The 12,594-nt window shown below is 39.7% G+C and overlaps 1 protein-coding gene across 1 annotated transcript in view; it reads left to right on the top strand.

Annotated features, from left to right (window-relative positions):
* The window catches only part of chsy1 (chondroitin sulfate synthase 1), a 55,186-nt gene extending 44,558 nt beyond the window's left edge, over positions 1 to 10,628 (top strand). Inside the window, exon 3 of the mRNA XM_088641165.1 lies at positions 7,383 to 10,628. Within this exon, the coding sequence (XP_088497291.1) occupies positions 7,383 to 8,978 (1,596 nt within the window). The 3' untranslated portion in view covers positions 8,979 to 10,628. The remainder of the gene's footprint in view (positions 1 to 7,382) is intronic.
* The last annotated feature ends 1,966 nt before the right edge of the window (positions 10,629 to 12,594 follow it).

Here is a 12,594-nt window from a genome sequence, read left to right as displayed (position 1 = left end):
GTATTTTATTCAGATGAGCATTCAGTGTCGTTGACTCTGCCTAAGAAGCATTTGGTCTTTTTGAGCGTCCAAACAGAATTTTAATGCTTGTCAGACGACAGTATGGAAACAATAACATTTAATCCAGAATTTGTTTTTCTTTCCCTTCTGCAACTAATGCTATACCTAAAGTGTTAAATGTTTATACACACTTAAATTGTTTGAATTTTTATTGTTGCTTTAATCCTTTCATGAATGAATATTGTGTTTAAGCACATCTTGTTTCTGCTCATTTGGCCCATCTGACCCATTTGGTAGCTTGTAGTTCATTGAGGACTGAGAAATCCTGCCCATTTGTTTCTTGAAAGATGTTAAGGCATCGGCTTTAGCGACTGCTAGATAACTTGTTCCATACTCCCGCAGCACTTGATGTAAAGAAGTGCAGATTGTTCTCAGTTTAAAATGAACTGCCACATAGTTTGTACTTCCCTCTGGTGTGTGGTTCTATGTTCATTCCGAACAGATTGATTGGAACAAGGTTTGTATTTTTATAGACGCAAAGCTGGGTTCCCAAAGTTCCCGTGGGACTCATTTTTTTCTGAAGCATACATAATATTTGATTTTCTCATGAAGGGAAGCAATAGGCATTGTTTCTCATGTTTAAAATACGAAGGTTAATTGTGGCCATCATGTTTAATTGTTTGTAAGTATAACTGAAATTCCCAGTATTTCTTTTCAAAAGGAACTTTCTTAAAAAACACCTCCTCATCCTCCTTTCAGAACAAAATAGATATTGTGGGAAACTGTTCATTAAAAGCTATTAAACTTCTAACACAAGGTACTGTAACACACATAATATGCTTTAAATTTGAGCTTGCAGAAAATTGCGCAACAAGTTATATTCAATTGAGCACACATCTTCGTGTAATTTTAGAATGAGCTGACACCATGTTTTAATCCTTAGTTGATTGATGTGAAAATGATGTACTGTAGGGTTAGAAAGTGTCCCGTGATCTTTTAAAAATGGTGACTTCTAATTGCCTGGAATCAGAGATGGTTTGAGGGCTACTCTTCAAGCATGTAGGAAAAGCGAGAAACAGTCATCAAACTTGAAATGCAACTGAATTCTTTGTTCGTCGATTGTTTGGTGCAGCTGATTGGACAGCTTAGATGAATATCAGTTGTATTTGATATTAAGAATGTATTTTTTTTTACATTACGCGCATGTTTAAACAGAAAGTAAGAAAGTAAAGTATCTGGTTTACTAATCAAAGCAACTACAAGTTCATGTAATTCTAAATCAAAGATTGAAATGCATTGGCATTTGTCCAAGAGTCTGAACCTATTTCCAGAGTTAGCTTAATAATTTGTGACCTTATGCTGCCATTGCTGTACAGGATGACCTTGTCTTCAGTCCCATAGCGTTTAAGAGTATGATGCTCAAGCAGCATGAGGACATCTGTAGGATAAGACTGGGCAAAAGCACACATCAACAATGATAAAACAACTTCTAAAGCATACAAAGGAAACCAAGTCAGTTAGATATAGTGGTCTTCATTTAGGCCATAGCTGCACACCTCCAGTTCTTAAGGATCTGAATCTAGCAGATTTTCCAGATCTGTTTAGAATATTCACAGCTTAAAACTGTTGAAAAGTGTATAATTGATCCAGTTACGCAAGCAATGAGTTCGAACAGGTAATTAAGAGCAGATATGGAGTCAAAGCCTGATGACACTATGGTCCTTCAAAACTGGAGTTATGTACAGTACTAGTGCTTTAATTACTGTACAACATCAGAATTTGATTTCCAAGTTCATTAAAAAGCTCTTTTTGCACAGTATTTTCATTTAATTGTGGACCCATGTATCGGCAGGTTTTGGTTACGGAGTGTCTTCACTGCCTTCTAACAGAGAAAGCTGAGATCAGACACATGTGGGCTGTTATTTTACACCCACAAATGCAGCTGTAGGAGTTCAGGCGTTTCTTTAAAGGTGATTAAGTGTCTAAAATTCACTACTGGACACTCTTCATTTTGTGTCAGTCTGAAATTTCTGCATCACCCCAGGTCCAGTTACATTCCATTTCAAGGCCCCGAATTCTCAAATGTCTTCAGCAGCAGGTATTGTAGGATTGCTGGACACAGAATAGCCAGCTCGGATGGTACATTCTGTAGGGCTGGCATAGCTCTTCGGGATGATGACAGATTGTGCAGCTGTGGCCCCGAGAGCAACAGTTGGTAGAGGCATGGCCAGACAGATTTCCAAGTGGGTATTTAGGAACAGTACGAAAACACAGAAGATATAGGATATCCTGTTACCCATTGTTGAATCACAGGCACAACACATTTCAACACGGATATCCATAAAATCAATAAGAAATGAGGCTGAATTTTACATTTTAAAAAGCAGGGCTATTCCAATGGCGACAAAAGGAGATTTAACGAAGGGATTTAATTCATTGTGCAGTGTCAACAGATATGATTTTGTTTGAGCTAAGATGGAGTTTACACAGGGTAGCACATCCACTGCAGTGGCCGTGTTCAGTATGGATCCCAGGGCTAACTTGAAAGGTAATCCAGGCTGAAACATGACCTCTTCTTTGTTAGTACAGTAGCTACCGGCAATCCATTTGTACACAAGCTACACGGCTGAAGCAGAATTACCAGATGTTGGCAAAGCCTGTGACGTGGAGCTCTTGAGTGGCTTGTCTGGTAAACTCATTCACTCCAGAGTACAGGATGTGGCCAGCAACCTAGTGAACCCAGGTCTGAATCCAGGCTTTGCCAGAAGCCGATTCGGAGCATAGCATTGGGGGATAGGCATGTTAAAGTGTGCAGGACATCTTGGGCTCTCCGGCAAGTTAGCGTTTATCCTACATTAGTGTTGATCACTCCCTTTCTGACCCAATAGCTGTGCTGTCTGTGTTCCAGAAAAGCAGTCTCTCCCATTCCTCCACCACATTTACACCTACCAAGCTTCGTTTTCTATAGTGTGAAAAAACTGCTGATGAATGAAATTTTCTTTCACTCTGTGCCTTGTTCATGCCTTATATATTGCACATGCTTAAGGGGATCTGCATTTCTTCAATAATGTTGAACGTCCTTGAACCATTTGCTAAACGTTTAATAGGCACTTCAGACAAATGGGTTTCTTTACAAGAGACTGTTAATACAAACGGGGTGAGATCCTGATTGTTCTTCCTCTGAGGTAGAGAATAATGACATAGAAAATGGGACACCAAACTATTAGACAGTACTGTGCAGCCCAGCTGCAGCCTCTCAGGTAGTGACATCAGCCACAGCTGCAGGACTGTACTTCACAGTGCGTCTCAAAACTTCATCTGGCAGTTGGAAAAGTGATTATACACACAGATGGTTTTTAAAAACATTAGATCAGCTGTTGGGTGTCCCTTGAAAAGTACAGTCACGCCAATTAATCTGTCTCTAATTCTGTCAGCATTACTGTGGTGTCCGATATTTACTTACAGCCTGTCAGCATTGTCGGCACCATCTTATTAAAGTCGATGATTTACACTCATATGTAAATACATATGCAATGTATCATAATTTTACAAGCTTTGGTACGGATAAGTGCATCTCATAGTTCTTATTTTGTTTATACCTCAGGGCAACTTAAACATGACAGTTGTGTGTGTGTGTGTGTAATGTTGTATTCAATGCACACAATTTTTGTTTTGCTTAGATACTGCAGTTTTATCAGTGTTTTTCTTATTTAAATATCCCTGGTGGGGAACTTCCACTAAGACTTAAGACTGACAATAACCAGAGACACGTTCTGGTTTAGGAAAGCTTTTCTTCGCCTGTTATCTTTGTGCATTAAGTATCTCTGTCCTGCCTCTGTTTGTTTAGGAGGCTGTGTTTTTTTGCTAGTCTTATCTGAAAGAGCACTAATGGAAACTGTCCTAATCCAGCTCCTTGTTTATGTTAGGGCATAACTCAATGTGTTGGCATCTATACTTTTACTGACTACTCTGTAATTCAAGCTTGGTTTCTCAAAGTGCAGGCCTCTGTGTATTGAAACCCTAGCAGTTTTTTTGTGCGTCTTCTTAATAGTATTTTAAAGAAATAGCCCTATGGTAAGTGCTTGTTAAAATGTGAACTTCCTCATATATATATATACACAAGTAAGAGGTCAAATTAAGTTATGTTGATAAATGTTGTAAAATGCATGCTCTTTTCCTGTAGTCTCCAGTTTGACTGCAGACTGCTTACAGCTGGGATATATCACACCGTGGGGTCTAGCCTCTTACTGGAAACTCCATCCATTTAAAAAAAAATTCTCAACATGCAAGTAATTTCTGGTTTTTTCACTAAAAAAGCAATTTGTGATTTTTTTTTGTGTCTTGCTTTGGGACGTGGAGACAAAGAAATGGCTCTTTAAAAGCTGTTGTGTAATCTTCTTAGTCCTCAAGGTTAACACCACACTCCGGAAGAAAAGAAAAAAAAACAAATCCAGGTAATCTAGAATAGATGCAGCAATTCCCTCAAATTGGTTTCTGGTAGAGCATCTGCAAGTCATTGTATTTCACCAAAGTGCCCGAACAAAACCTCCATTTGTAGTTTTTTCCTTCATAAGGTATGTCACTTTGCAGGCACTGTTGCTTGTGGTTTAACTCTTTGCACATTGTGGATAGAAGGCTCTATAAAGTTGTCATGGCAAGATTTGGAAATAAAAGAGTGGGATTAGAAAGCTCCCCTTGGGATGGCCAACTGGTGTGATGTGGAGAACAGCCAGTTTGTGCGGATGAGAAACCCGGAGGCTCCAGAGGAATGGTGCTCCGTTCAAGCTGATTTTAATACTGTAAGGGTCATCGGGTAAAATTGGGTTTGAAGAGCGCGATCAGCTTAATGACTGTAAAAGAAATCGTTATAATGAACAAAAACTGTACATTAAAAACGGATTCAAAGGGCAGGCAATTATTGCAGGACTAATGATGGTGTAGCTATCGGAAAGCACAAGGAAGGTGCCCGACAGTGCTGTTTCATGCCAGTTCACAGCTGGACAAGAAGTGTTGACCTTGCCTACTGCTTTTGTCTTTAAATGCGCAGTGTTGTGCTTGGCTTGAAAACCATTTTAATACAATGGTGCAGTCAGACAGAGAAACCGGTTATCAGCAGAGTCCTGGCATCTTAAGATGTTCTTCAGGAGATGAAAAAAAGGATCAGGCTACAAGTGTTATACTAATGTTTCTAAATGTCCTTCACCCAGCCTCATTTTTTTTTATTTGTAAGACTCAAAGGATGCATAGTCTAATCTAGAAACAACCAAGAACTTTATCTACAGTAATTAATCTTCCCTGTAGCAAAGTTTCACAAATGTTTCACTGTTGGATATTTCAGGATCGCTGCCTTTGGACCTCTTTTTGTGCTTCATGATAAGACGTGTCTTTGACGTTCTAAGAAAAAGCACAGTAGTCATTTTTGTACTTTGTTTTAAATTGCATGTGATGCCACAGATTTTGCATTTAAGTCAAGGGGAAGCTTCCAATAGTTTAAGGGGTATAATTCATTTGTCTGTGATACCTGATTAAATTGTAGTGTTTAAAATAATATTAAATGTTAGTTATTCACCCCTCGTTTTCATTGACAATCAATAGAGTGACTTTTTTTTAGATATGAAATTCTTCAGCTTTTAGTGCATGGCCTATTTTACATCTTAAAATGTATCAATATAATAACAGACATGGTTTAAAAATATACTTATTGTTTGTCATATGCAAATGAATTTTCTTCTGTGGTGGTACTTTCTTGTTTTTAAATGTCACCCTCTTAAATCTGATTTTTTTTTTCATTTTTCTTTTTCTTTGACTAATGTTAATTTAATCTTTTTGTTTCTGGTGGCTTGGAAAACTTTTATGAGTCCAATGTTTAATTATGCTTTTGATGAGTGAAACATTATTAGATCCTATTAGAGCCTATTGATGCTTGCAAGGTAATCTGATCTCTGGTGCTGATGTATCCGTTTAAACAGATGTGAAGGGAAATTCTTTAGGGATTTGCGTTTTCCTTGTAATTCAGTAAGTATTTGTCTTCGGTTGGATGGAGTGTTAAATTTAAACCGTGTGAAGAAGAAAGTTCAAAGCAAATTTTCCAATTAAAATGAATAATTATTTATGTATGGATTATTGGATTATTGTGTATCTGGTATAAAACTAGCTATCATGCTGTACCCTGTATGCAGTGATCCGGGCTAAAAATTAGACAAGTAGACACAGATTTCTGAATGAAATATACTTAAACAGTTTAGATTGTTCTTAGATTAAAAAATAGCGATAACAGCCCGTAATGAGTTAGATACTGTGCCACTGTTTAGTCTGCAGTAATCATTATGGGGAAGGTATAAAGACACAAAAAAAACTATCAGTGTACAATAAACAGCTACAGAGTATTTAAAAGTGAGAAAAAACAGGCTTCACTAATGCTATATTAATAAACTTCGTCTCCAGCCTTTCAGTGGTCATAGAAAATGCCCTTGCAACTGTAACGAAGGAATCTCATTTTTAAATGCGCTAACGAGCATCTAGCAAAGGAGAAAGGGTCGCTTAATTCTTCTTACTTGTACAAAAATAAGGAATCATTTTTCAGAGCTCTCAAGCTTCCATTTTAATTCCTCTCCAGTCTGGTCTCGGGTGTTTTTCTTTCTCCCCAGGGGACAAGACTTGTGGCTATGCTCCAAACTGCGCTGTTAGATTGGCCTTTTTTTTAAGATAGTTTTCTGGCTCTCCAATAATTTCTTCATTAGAAATCAACAACACAAAAAGTTCCTTCTTGGTAAGGTATTGAGCCACTGCCAATAGAGGCCGTAACAGCTGTACCACAGTTTAAACATTTGGTCTCCTGTGACTTGGGGAACATTAGGTTTTTAAAGCTTCAACAGGTTTTGAGTAAACATTCTCTACCAAAGTCTTGCTCTTCCCCTATATTTGGTCTTTTACAACTCTGATTCCCAAGAATGTGTTCCTTGAATTCATTATAATCGGCAGTGTTGAGCTAATGGCATGGTCATAAACAGTCTTTGTTCGAAGTTTTGATAATCAGAGTACTGTTCTGTTCCAAGACTGCAAAAGCAGATCTATGTGTTATGTTGGAAGAAATTTTAGATGGTGTTAGGCATGGACCTGAGATTTTTGGCATTTACTTGCAGGTTACAGTGACAACAAGGGATTGTATCAACAAAATTGCGTCGCACACAATGCCATAGTTAGGATTTGTGGATATGTTTCATGCTTGGAGTCAAGAAATGGAGGCAGTTCTTTAATGATTGTACTGTATATGTTGAATGTATGTCTTGTCTGTGTTCTTGCTGTACCGATAGCAAATCCCACCAACTATTGCTGTGGGGCAATAATGATTAAGTGAATCTAATGTTTGTCGTCCTCTACAGATGCAGCAGCTGTTCTATGAAAACTATGAACCCAACAAGAAAGGGTACATCCGAGATCTTCACAACAGCAAGATCCACCGGGCCATCACCCTGCATCCCAACAAGAACCCCCCGTACCAGTACCGCCTGCACAGCTACATGCTGAGCCGCAAGATCGCGGAGCTGCGCCACCGCACTATCCAGCTGCACCGCGAGATCGTCCAGATGAGCCGCTACAGCAGCACCGAGGTCCGCAAGGAGGACACACAGCTGGGCATCCCCCCCTCCTTCATGAGGTTTCACCCTCGCCAGCACGAGGACGTGCTGGAGTGGGAGTTCCTCACCGGCAAGTACATCTTCTCCGCAGCCGACGGCCAGCCCCCCAGGAGGGGCATGGACTCCTCCCAGAAGATGGCCCTGGACGACATCGTCATGCAGGTAATGGAAATGATCAACGCCAACGCCAAGACCAGGGGCCGCGTCATTGACTTCAAGGAGATCCAGTACGGCTACCGGAGGGTGAATCCCATGTACGGCGCGGAGTACGTCCTCGATTTGCTTTTGCTCTACAAGAAGCACAAGGGGAAGGCCATGACTGTTCCCGTCAGGAGACACGCCTACTTGCAGCAGACCTTCAGCAAGATCCAGTTTCTGGAAGAGGAGGAGATAGACGCCAAGGATCTGGCCAGCAGGATCAACCAGGACTCGGGTTCCCTATCCTTCCTCTCCAACTCCCTCAAGATGTTTGTTCCTTTCAAACTCAGCGGGTCCAACCCAGAGCTCAAGGAGCCCAAGGAAAAGAAAATCAACATTTTGGTCCCGCTTTCAGGACGCTATGAGATCTTTGTCAGGTTCATGGCAAACTTTGAAAAAATCTGCCTCATCCCCAATCAGAACGTCAGGCTGCTGATCTTGCTGTTCAGCACGGACAACAATACAGAAAGAGTGAAACAGATTGAACTGATGAGAGAGTATCATATCAAGTACCCAAAGGCCGAAATGGAGATCAAGGCAGTGTCAGGCACTTTTTCCCGTGCTCTGGCCCTGGAAGTAGGCTCGTCCCTTTTCTCCAACGATTCTTTGCTTTTCTACTGTGACGTTGACTTATTGTTTACAGCTGACTTCTTGAAGAGGTGTCGGGCCAACACGATATTAGGAAAACAAACGTACTTTCCAATCATCTTCAGTCAGTATGATCCAAAGATCGTATACGCGGGCAAGGTTCCAAGTGACAACCATTACGTGTTCACTTCCAAAACTGGACTGTGGAGATACTATGGATTTGGAATTGTTTGTGTGTACAAAGGAGACCTGGTTCAAGCGGGAGGTTTTGACACCTCAATCCAAGGATGGGGTCTGGAAGATGTGGACCTGTTTAACAAATTTGTCCAGTCTGGGATCAAACAGTTTAGAAGCACAGACACTGGCATTGTGCATGTTCACCACCCTGTCATATGTGATCCTAATCTTGATGCAAAACAGTACAAAATGTGCTTAGGGTCCAAAGCGTCATCACATGGGTCTACACAGCAGCTGGCTGAACTGTGGCTGGATAAGAACAACCCAGGGTTCCGAGGAGTTGGCAGTAGCAATAATGGATCAATGAGGACCGTATGAACCAGTCCGACCAGGTTTTTTAATGTCGAGGTTTTTATTGTTATTCTTAACTAATTTATTTTTTCCAAAAAAAATGTTTTATAAAAGGCTGTGCGAGGATATATTTTAGAAGTATTTTTTCTAATACATACATAAAACCTTCCAGGATGACAAATTTGTGTTTTTTACAAAAATTAATGAAACACACCTTTTGCATTTTTTTTTTTGCGGATGAGCCTAAAACAAAGTTGAGCAGTGGAACAACAAATAGTGAATTGTTTAAGAAATTTGCTTTGTAGCAGATTGAAAAATCTTGACGGTTCCGTGTTTGAAAGGATGTAAAAAGTAAGAAATCATCCTGGCAACTTTGTGTTACTGATGAGTTGTACTGCAGTTTTGCACTGCATTAAGAGACTGGATAAACGTCAAATGTGCCCTGATGGTTTTGTAATGTAGGACCTAAGACTGGGTTCTATATTGAAATAATGCTGAATCATATTTCAGAAGACAAGAGACAAGCCCCAATGCTGTGATTGCAGAAATCTGTTTTTGGCTTTAAGCTGCTTAGTGTGAGGGATGACCACCTGGCCATATGGACAAAGATGTCAGAACCTCCCCACTCCCTCAGTAAACCAAGGGGTTTGGAGGGCAGATGGGGGAAGTTAGTGTGATGAACACCAGGAAACAGTGGTCTAGAAACCTGTATTTATACCCCAGAGCCAGTAATCAGTAGAAGTTGGGGCCTGTCCTCCTCCTGAACTCTGATTATCTCCATAAAAATGTTACAAAAATATGAGATTTACATGCTGTTTATATATGTGGCAAGTCTTGGATTCTGAGAAGTGGTGTGAGGGTAAATGTATTTTTCTTTTTTTAATGTTTACAGGAGGTTGCATGAAGTTAAAAGTTTCACTTCAATTGGGAATTATGGAAAGAAGAATAATGGTTATTAAGGACCATAGTTTTATTATTGATTCTTTTCTTTATTGGTTTTCACTTTTGACAATGCACAGTAACACTGAATTTTGTTATAGTTTCACCTTTTTATTTCTTCAAAAAATGAAAACTGTGGTTTGTTTCCTCAGTTAAGGCTGTCTAATTTATTGAATATTCATTCATAGTTTTTCTCTTTATCTGATCATCTGTTTATGTATTGTTACTTTTGTTATATTTGAAGGATTGTATAGCCTTCTTTTCACTGTTGTGGGTAGTGTTACTTCTTTTACAAAGTAAATTGATTTCCAAAGAGAGTTTTCGCAGCAGTTATGCGGTATTGTTTTGTACATGTCGTTCTTCTGCTGAAGATGCCTACTGTAAACAGAGATCAGAAGAACAGTAGGACTGTAACAATCCTTGGGGAGAAACATTCACTGGTAGGTTTTTCTAATAATCCATGTTTTGAGAACATTGTAACTTGCCAGTTAAGGTGTAGTAGAATGTTCTCCTACCTCTGATTAAGAATCATTCTGGACCTTTACAAAAACTCCTCTAAAGTTTTTGTGAAGTACTTCTGCTAGGTAGTCAAAGGGTGTGCTCTCCCACAATAATCTTTTCTTTGTTTTGGGGGGCTTTGTTATTTCTGTTCTCTTCAAACCCTGTTCTTCTGGGGGGGGGGGGGAGGGAGGGGTGGTTTTATATTTAATAAAAAATTAAACTTTTTCCACTGTTCTATTTATATTTTCTGTTTATGCTTATTGTTGTTGTTATGCTTTATAAATATCGTGTGGCACACAGACATTGAGATTCACATTGCTGTCTTATAACTCATGATTCTGAGCCAAGGATCCATCTGTGTGGAGTTTGCATGTATCCCCCACCTGAGTTTTTCCTCTCCACAGTCACTGTGCTGTCCAGGTTAATCAGTGCCTCTGAATTTCTCCAGCCGTGTGCATGTACTGTATGAGCGAATGTGTATGTGAGTGCCCTGCAATGGACTGGCATTTCTGTCCACACTACACCTTGTGCCTTCTAGGTTGGGTTCCAGCTCCTTGCCAACCTGAAAGGACAAAACAGTTCTGAATGGCATGAACAATCTGATGAGTTAATGGTTGCTTCTTGGGGAAAAAATTGTCTTTTTTGATCAAGCGATATGAAATTTTGTCTGATGTCAAACTGTATTACCCTGTTCTCCTACCTCTGAGGGTAGTATTTTTTTTTTTATTTAAGCCATAAACAGATCAAAGTACTCCTAGGATGTTTGTATCTGCTGCAATGACCCACTACAGACTTTTTCAGAGACTCCAGGCTAGGATCCTCAAATTTCAGGGGAGTAAAGGATCTTTTTCCTTTCTGCCTTTATAGAAAGCATTTCTGAATCACAATTTTGCTGGCAGCGTGTGAAATTTTGATTATTGCCTAGCTAGGCTCTGTCATTATGCACTGTATGTCTAATAAAAAATATGGCAGCCACTGTCTAGAAATGAAGATTGCAAGAGGGAAAGTAGCTGCTGATTCCTCACTCCTAACACTTTTGTTTGACAGAATAATTAAGTGCTGCTTGTGGAAACTTTGCATGTTTTCTTACACTGGACCTGCCAGAAACAAAGGTCTAAAAGAACTCCTACCAGTGAAGGCTTTCACCCAAACTTCTCTGGCGCTCAAACAAAAGTGGAACTGAGAGTAGCCTTACATAACCACCTGGAACCATTACTTTGTGTGACTTTACTGACACCTCTACATTAATTGAAGTAACTAGGGGGTCGATTCCAGCAGATACTCTATCCTTGCCTATGAATACTTAATAAATGTGTCTTTACTCATAAGGGGGAGGTGTCCTTACACGCTGTCCCATTTTCTCCCAGCAGTTGCCTTCAAAGTGTTAGTGCAACGGTCCATCACAAACCTCTTTTTAATGAACCCCATCAACTTCAGCACAGTCTGGTGTTAGGAATCTTATCTGGTCTTCAAACTGCCCCCGAGCTTGTCATTAATTAAAAATGATCTGTGGACAGGCTTGCTGTTGGTTATTGAATTGTCCAGGTGGAACTCTGTTTTTAATTAAATGATCTTCCGTGTTAGGTTAACCTCGTTTGTAGCTGATCAGCCTTTTGCATAAAGCGAGAAGCATCAGAATGAAGTTGCGATCGATAACATCACTGAGGTACAACACTTCTCTACCGGCTGAGTAAGTTGGTAAAGTATTTGAAATGATTAAAAAAAGGATTAAGTGGTTATATTCTAGATTAATAATTTTTAGCTACTATATGTAACTAATAGATGCACATTATGAACAATGGTCTCGGTTGGCAAGTAACTGCTTGAAAACATCCGAGTCTTCATTTTTTGTTGCATTTCCTCTCCTCCTTAGCAAAGGATTCTGAACACCTGCTCACCCCTGGAGACTGTGCATCATACTGTATATTGATGTTACCCACTAATATTTATATTATAAAACAGGCAAATTAATTATAAGGAAGCTAGTGAAAAGGGGAAGGAGTTATGTTCCTAAATCTGAACATCTCCTGTTTTAACTATTGGTGAATGGGACATAGGGAAACTCTTAGAATTCAGCAGTCTAATGGACGAAGGCACGAGGCTAAAAAAACCCCAACATATTGTCTTACTAGACAGGGACCGTATCCTGCATCCAGATGGTTAAATAGCACATGGACTGCAGAGGGGGGTGAGTTGAAGCAAG

Source organism: Lepisosteus platostomus, chromosome 7 (genome assembly GCF_059453375.1).
Source record: "Lepisosteus platostomus isolate fLepPlt1 chromosome 7, fLepPlt1.hap1, whole genome shotgun sequence".
NCBI classification, from domain to species: domain Eukaryota; kingdom Metazoa; phylum Chordata; class Actinopteri; order Semionotiformes; family Lepisosteidae; genus Lepisosteus; species Lepisosteus platostomus.
Note: the sequence above shows the minus strand (reverse complement) of the source record. Positions and strands in the feature narration are given on the sequence as shown.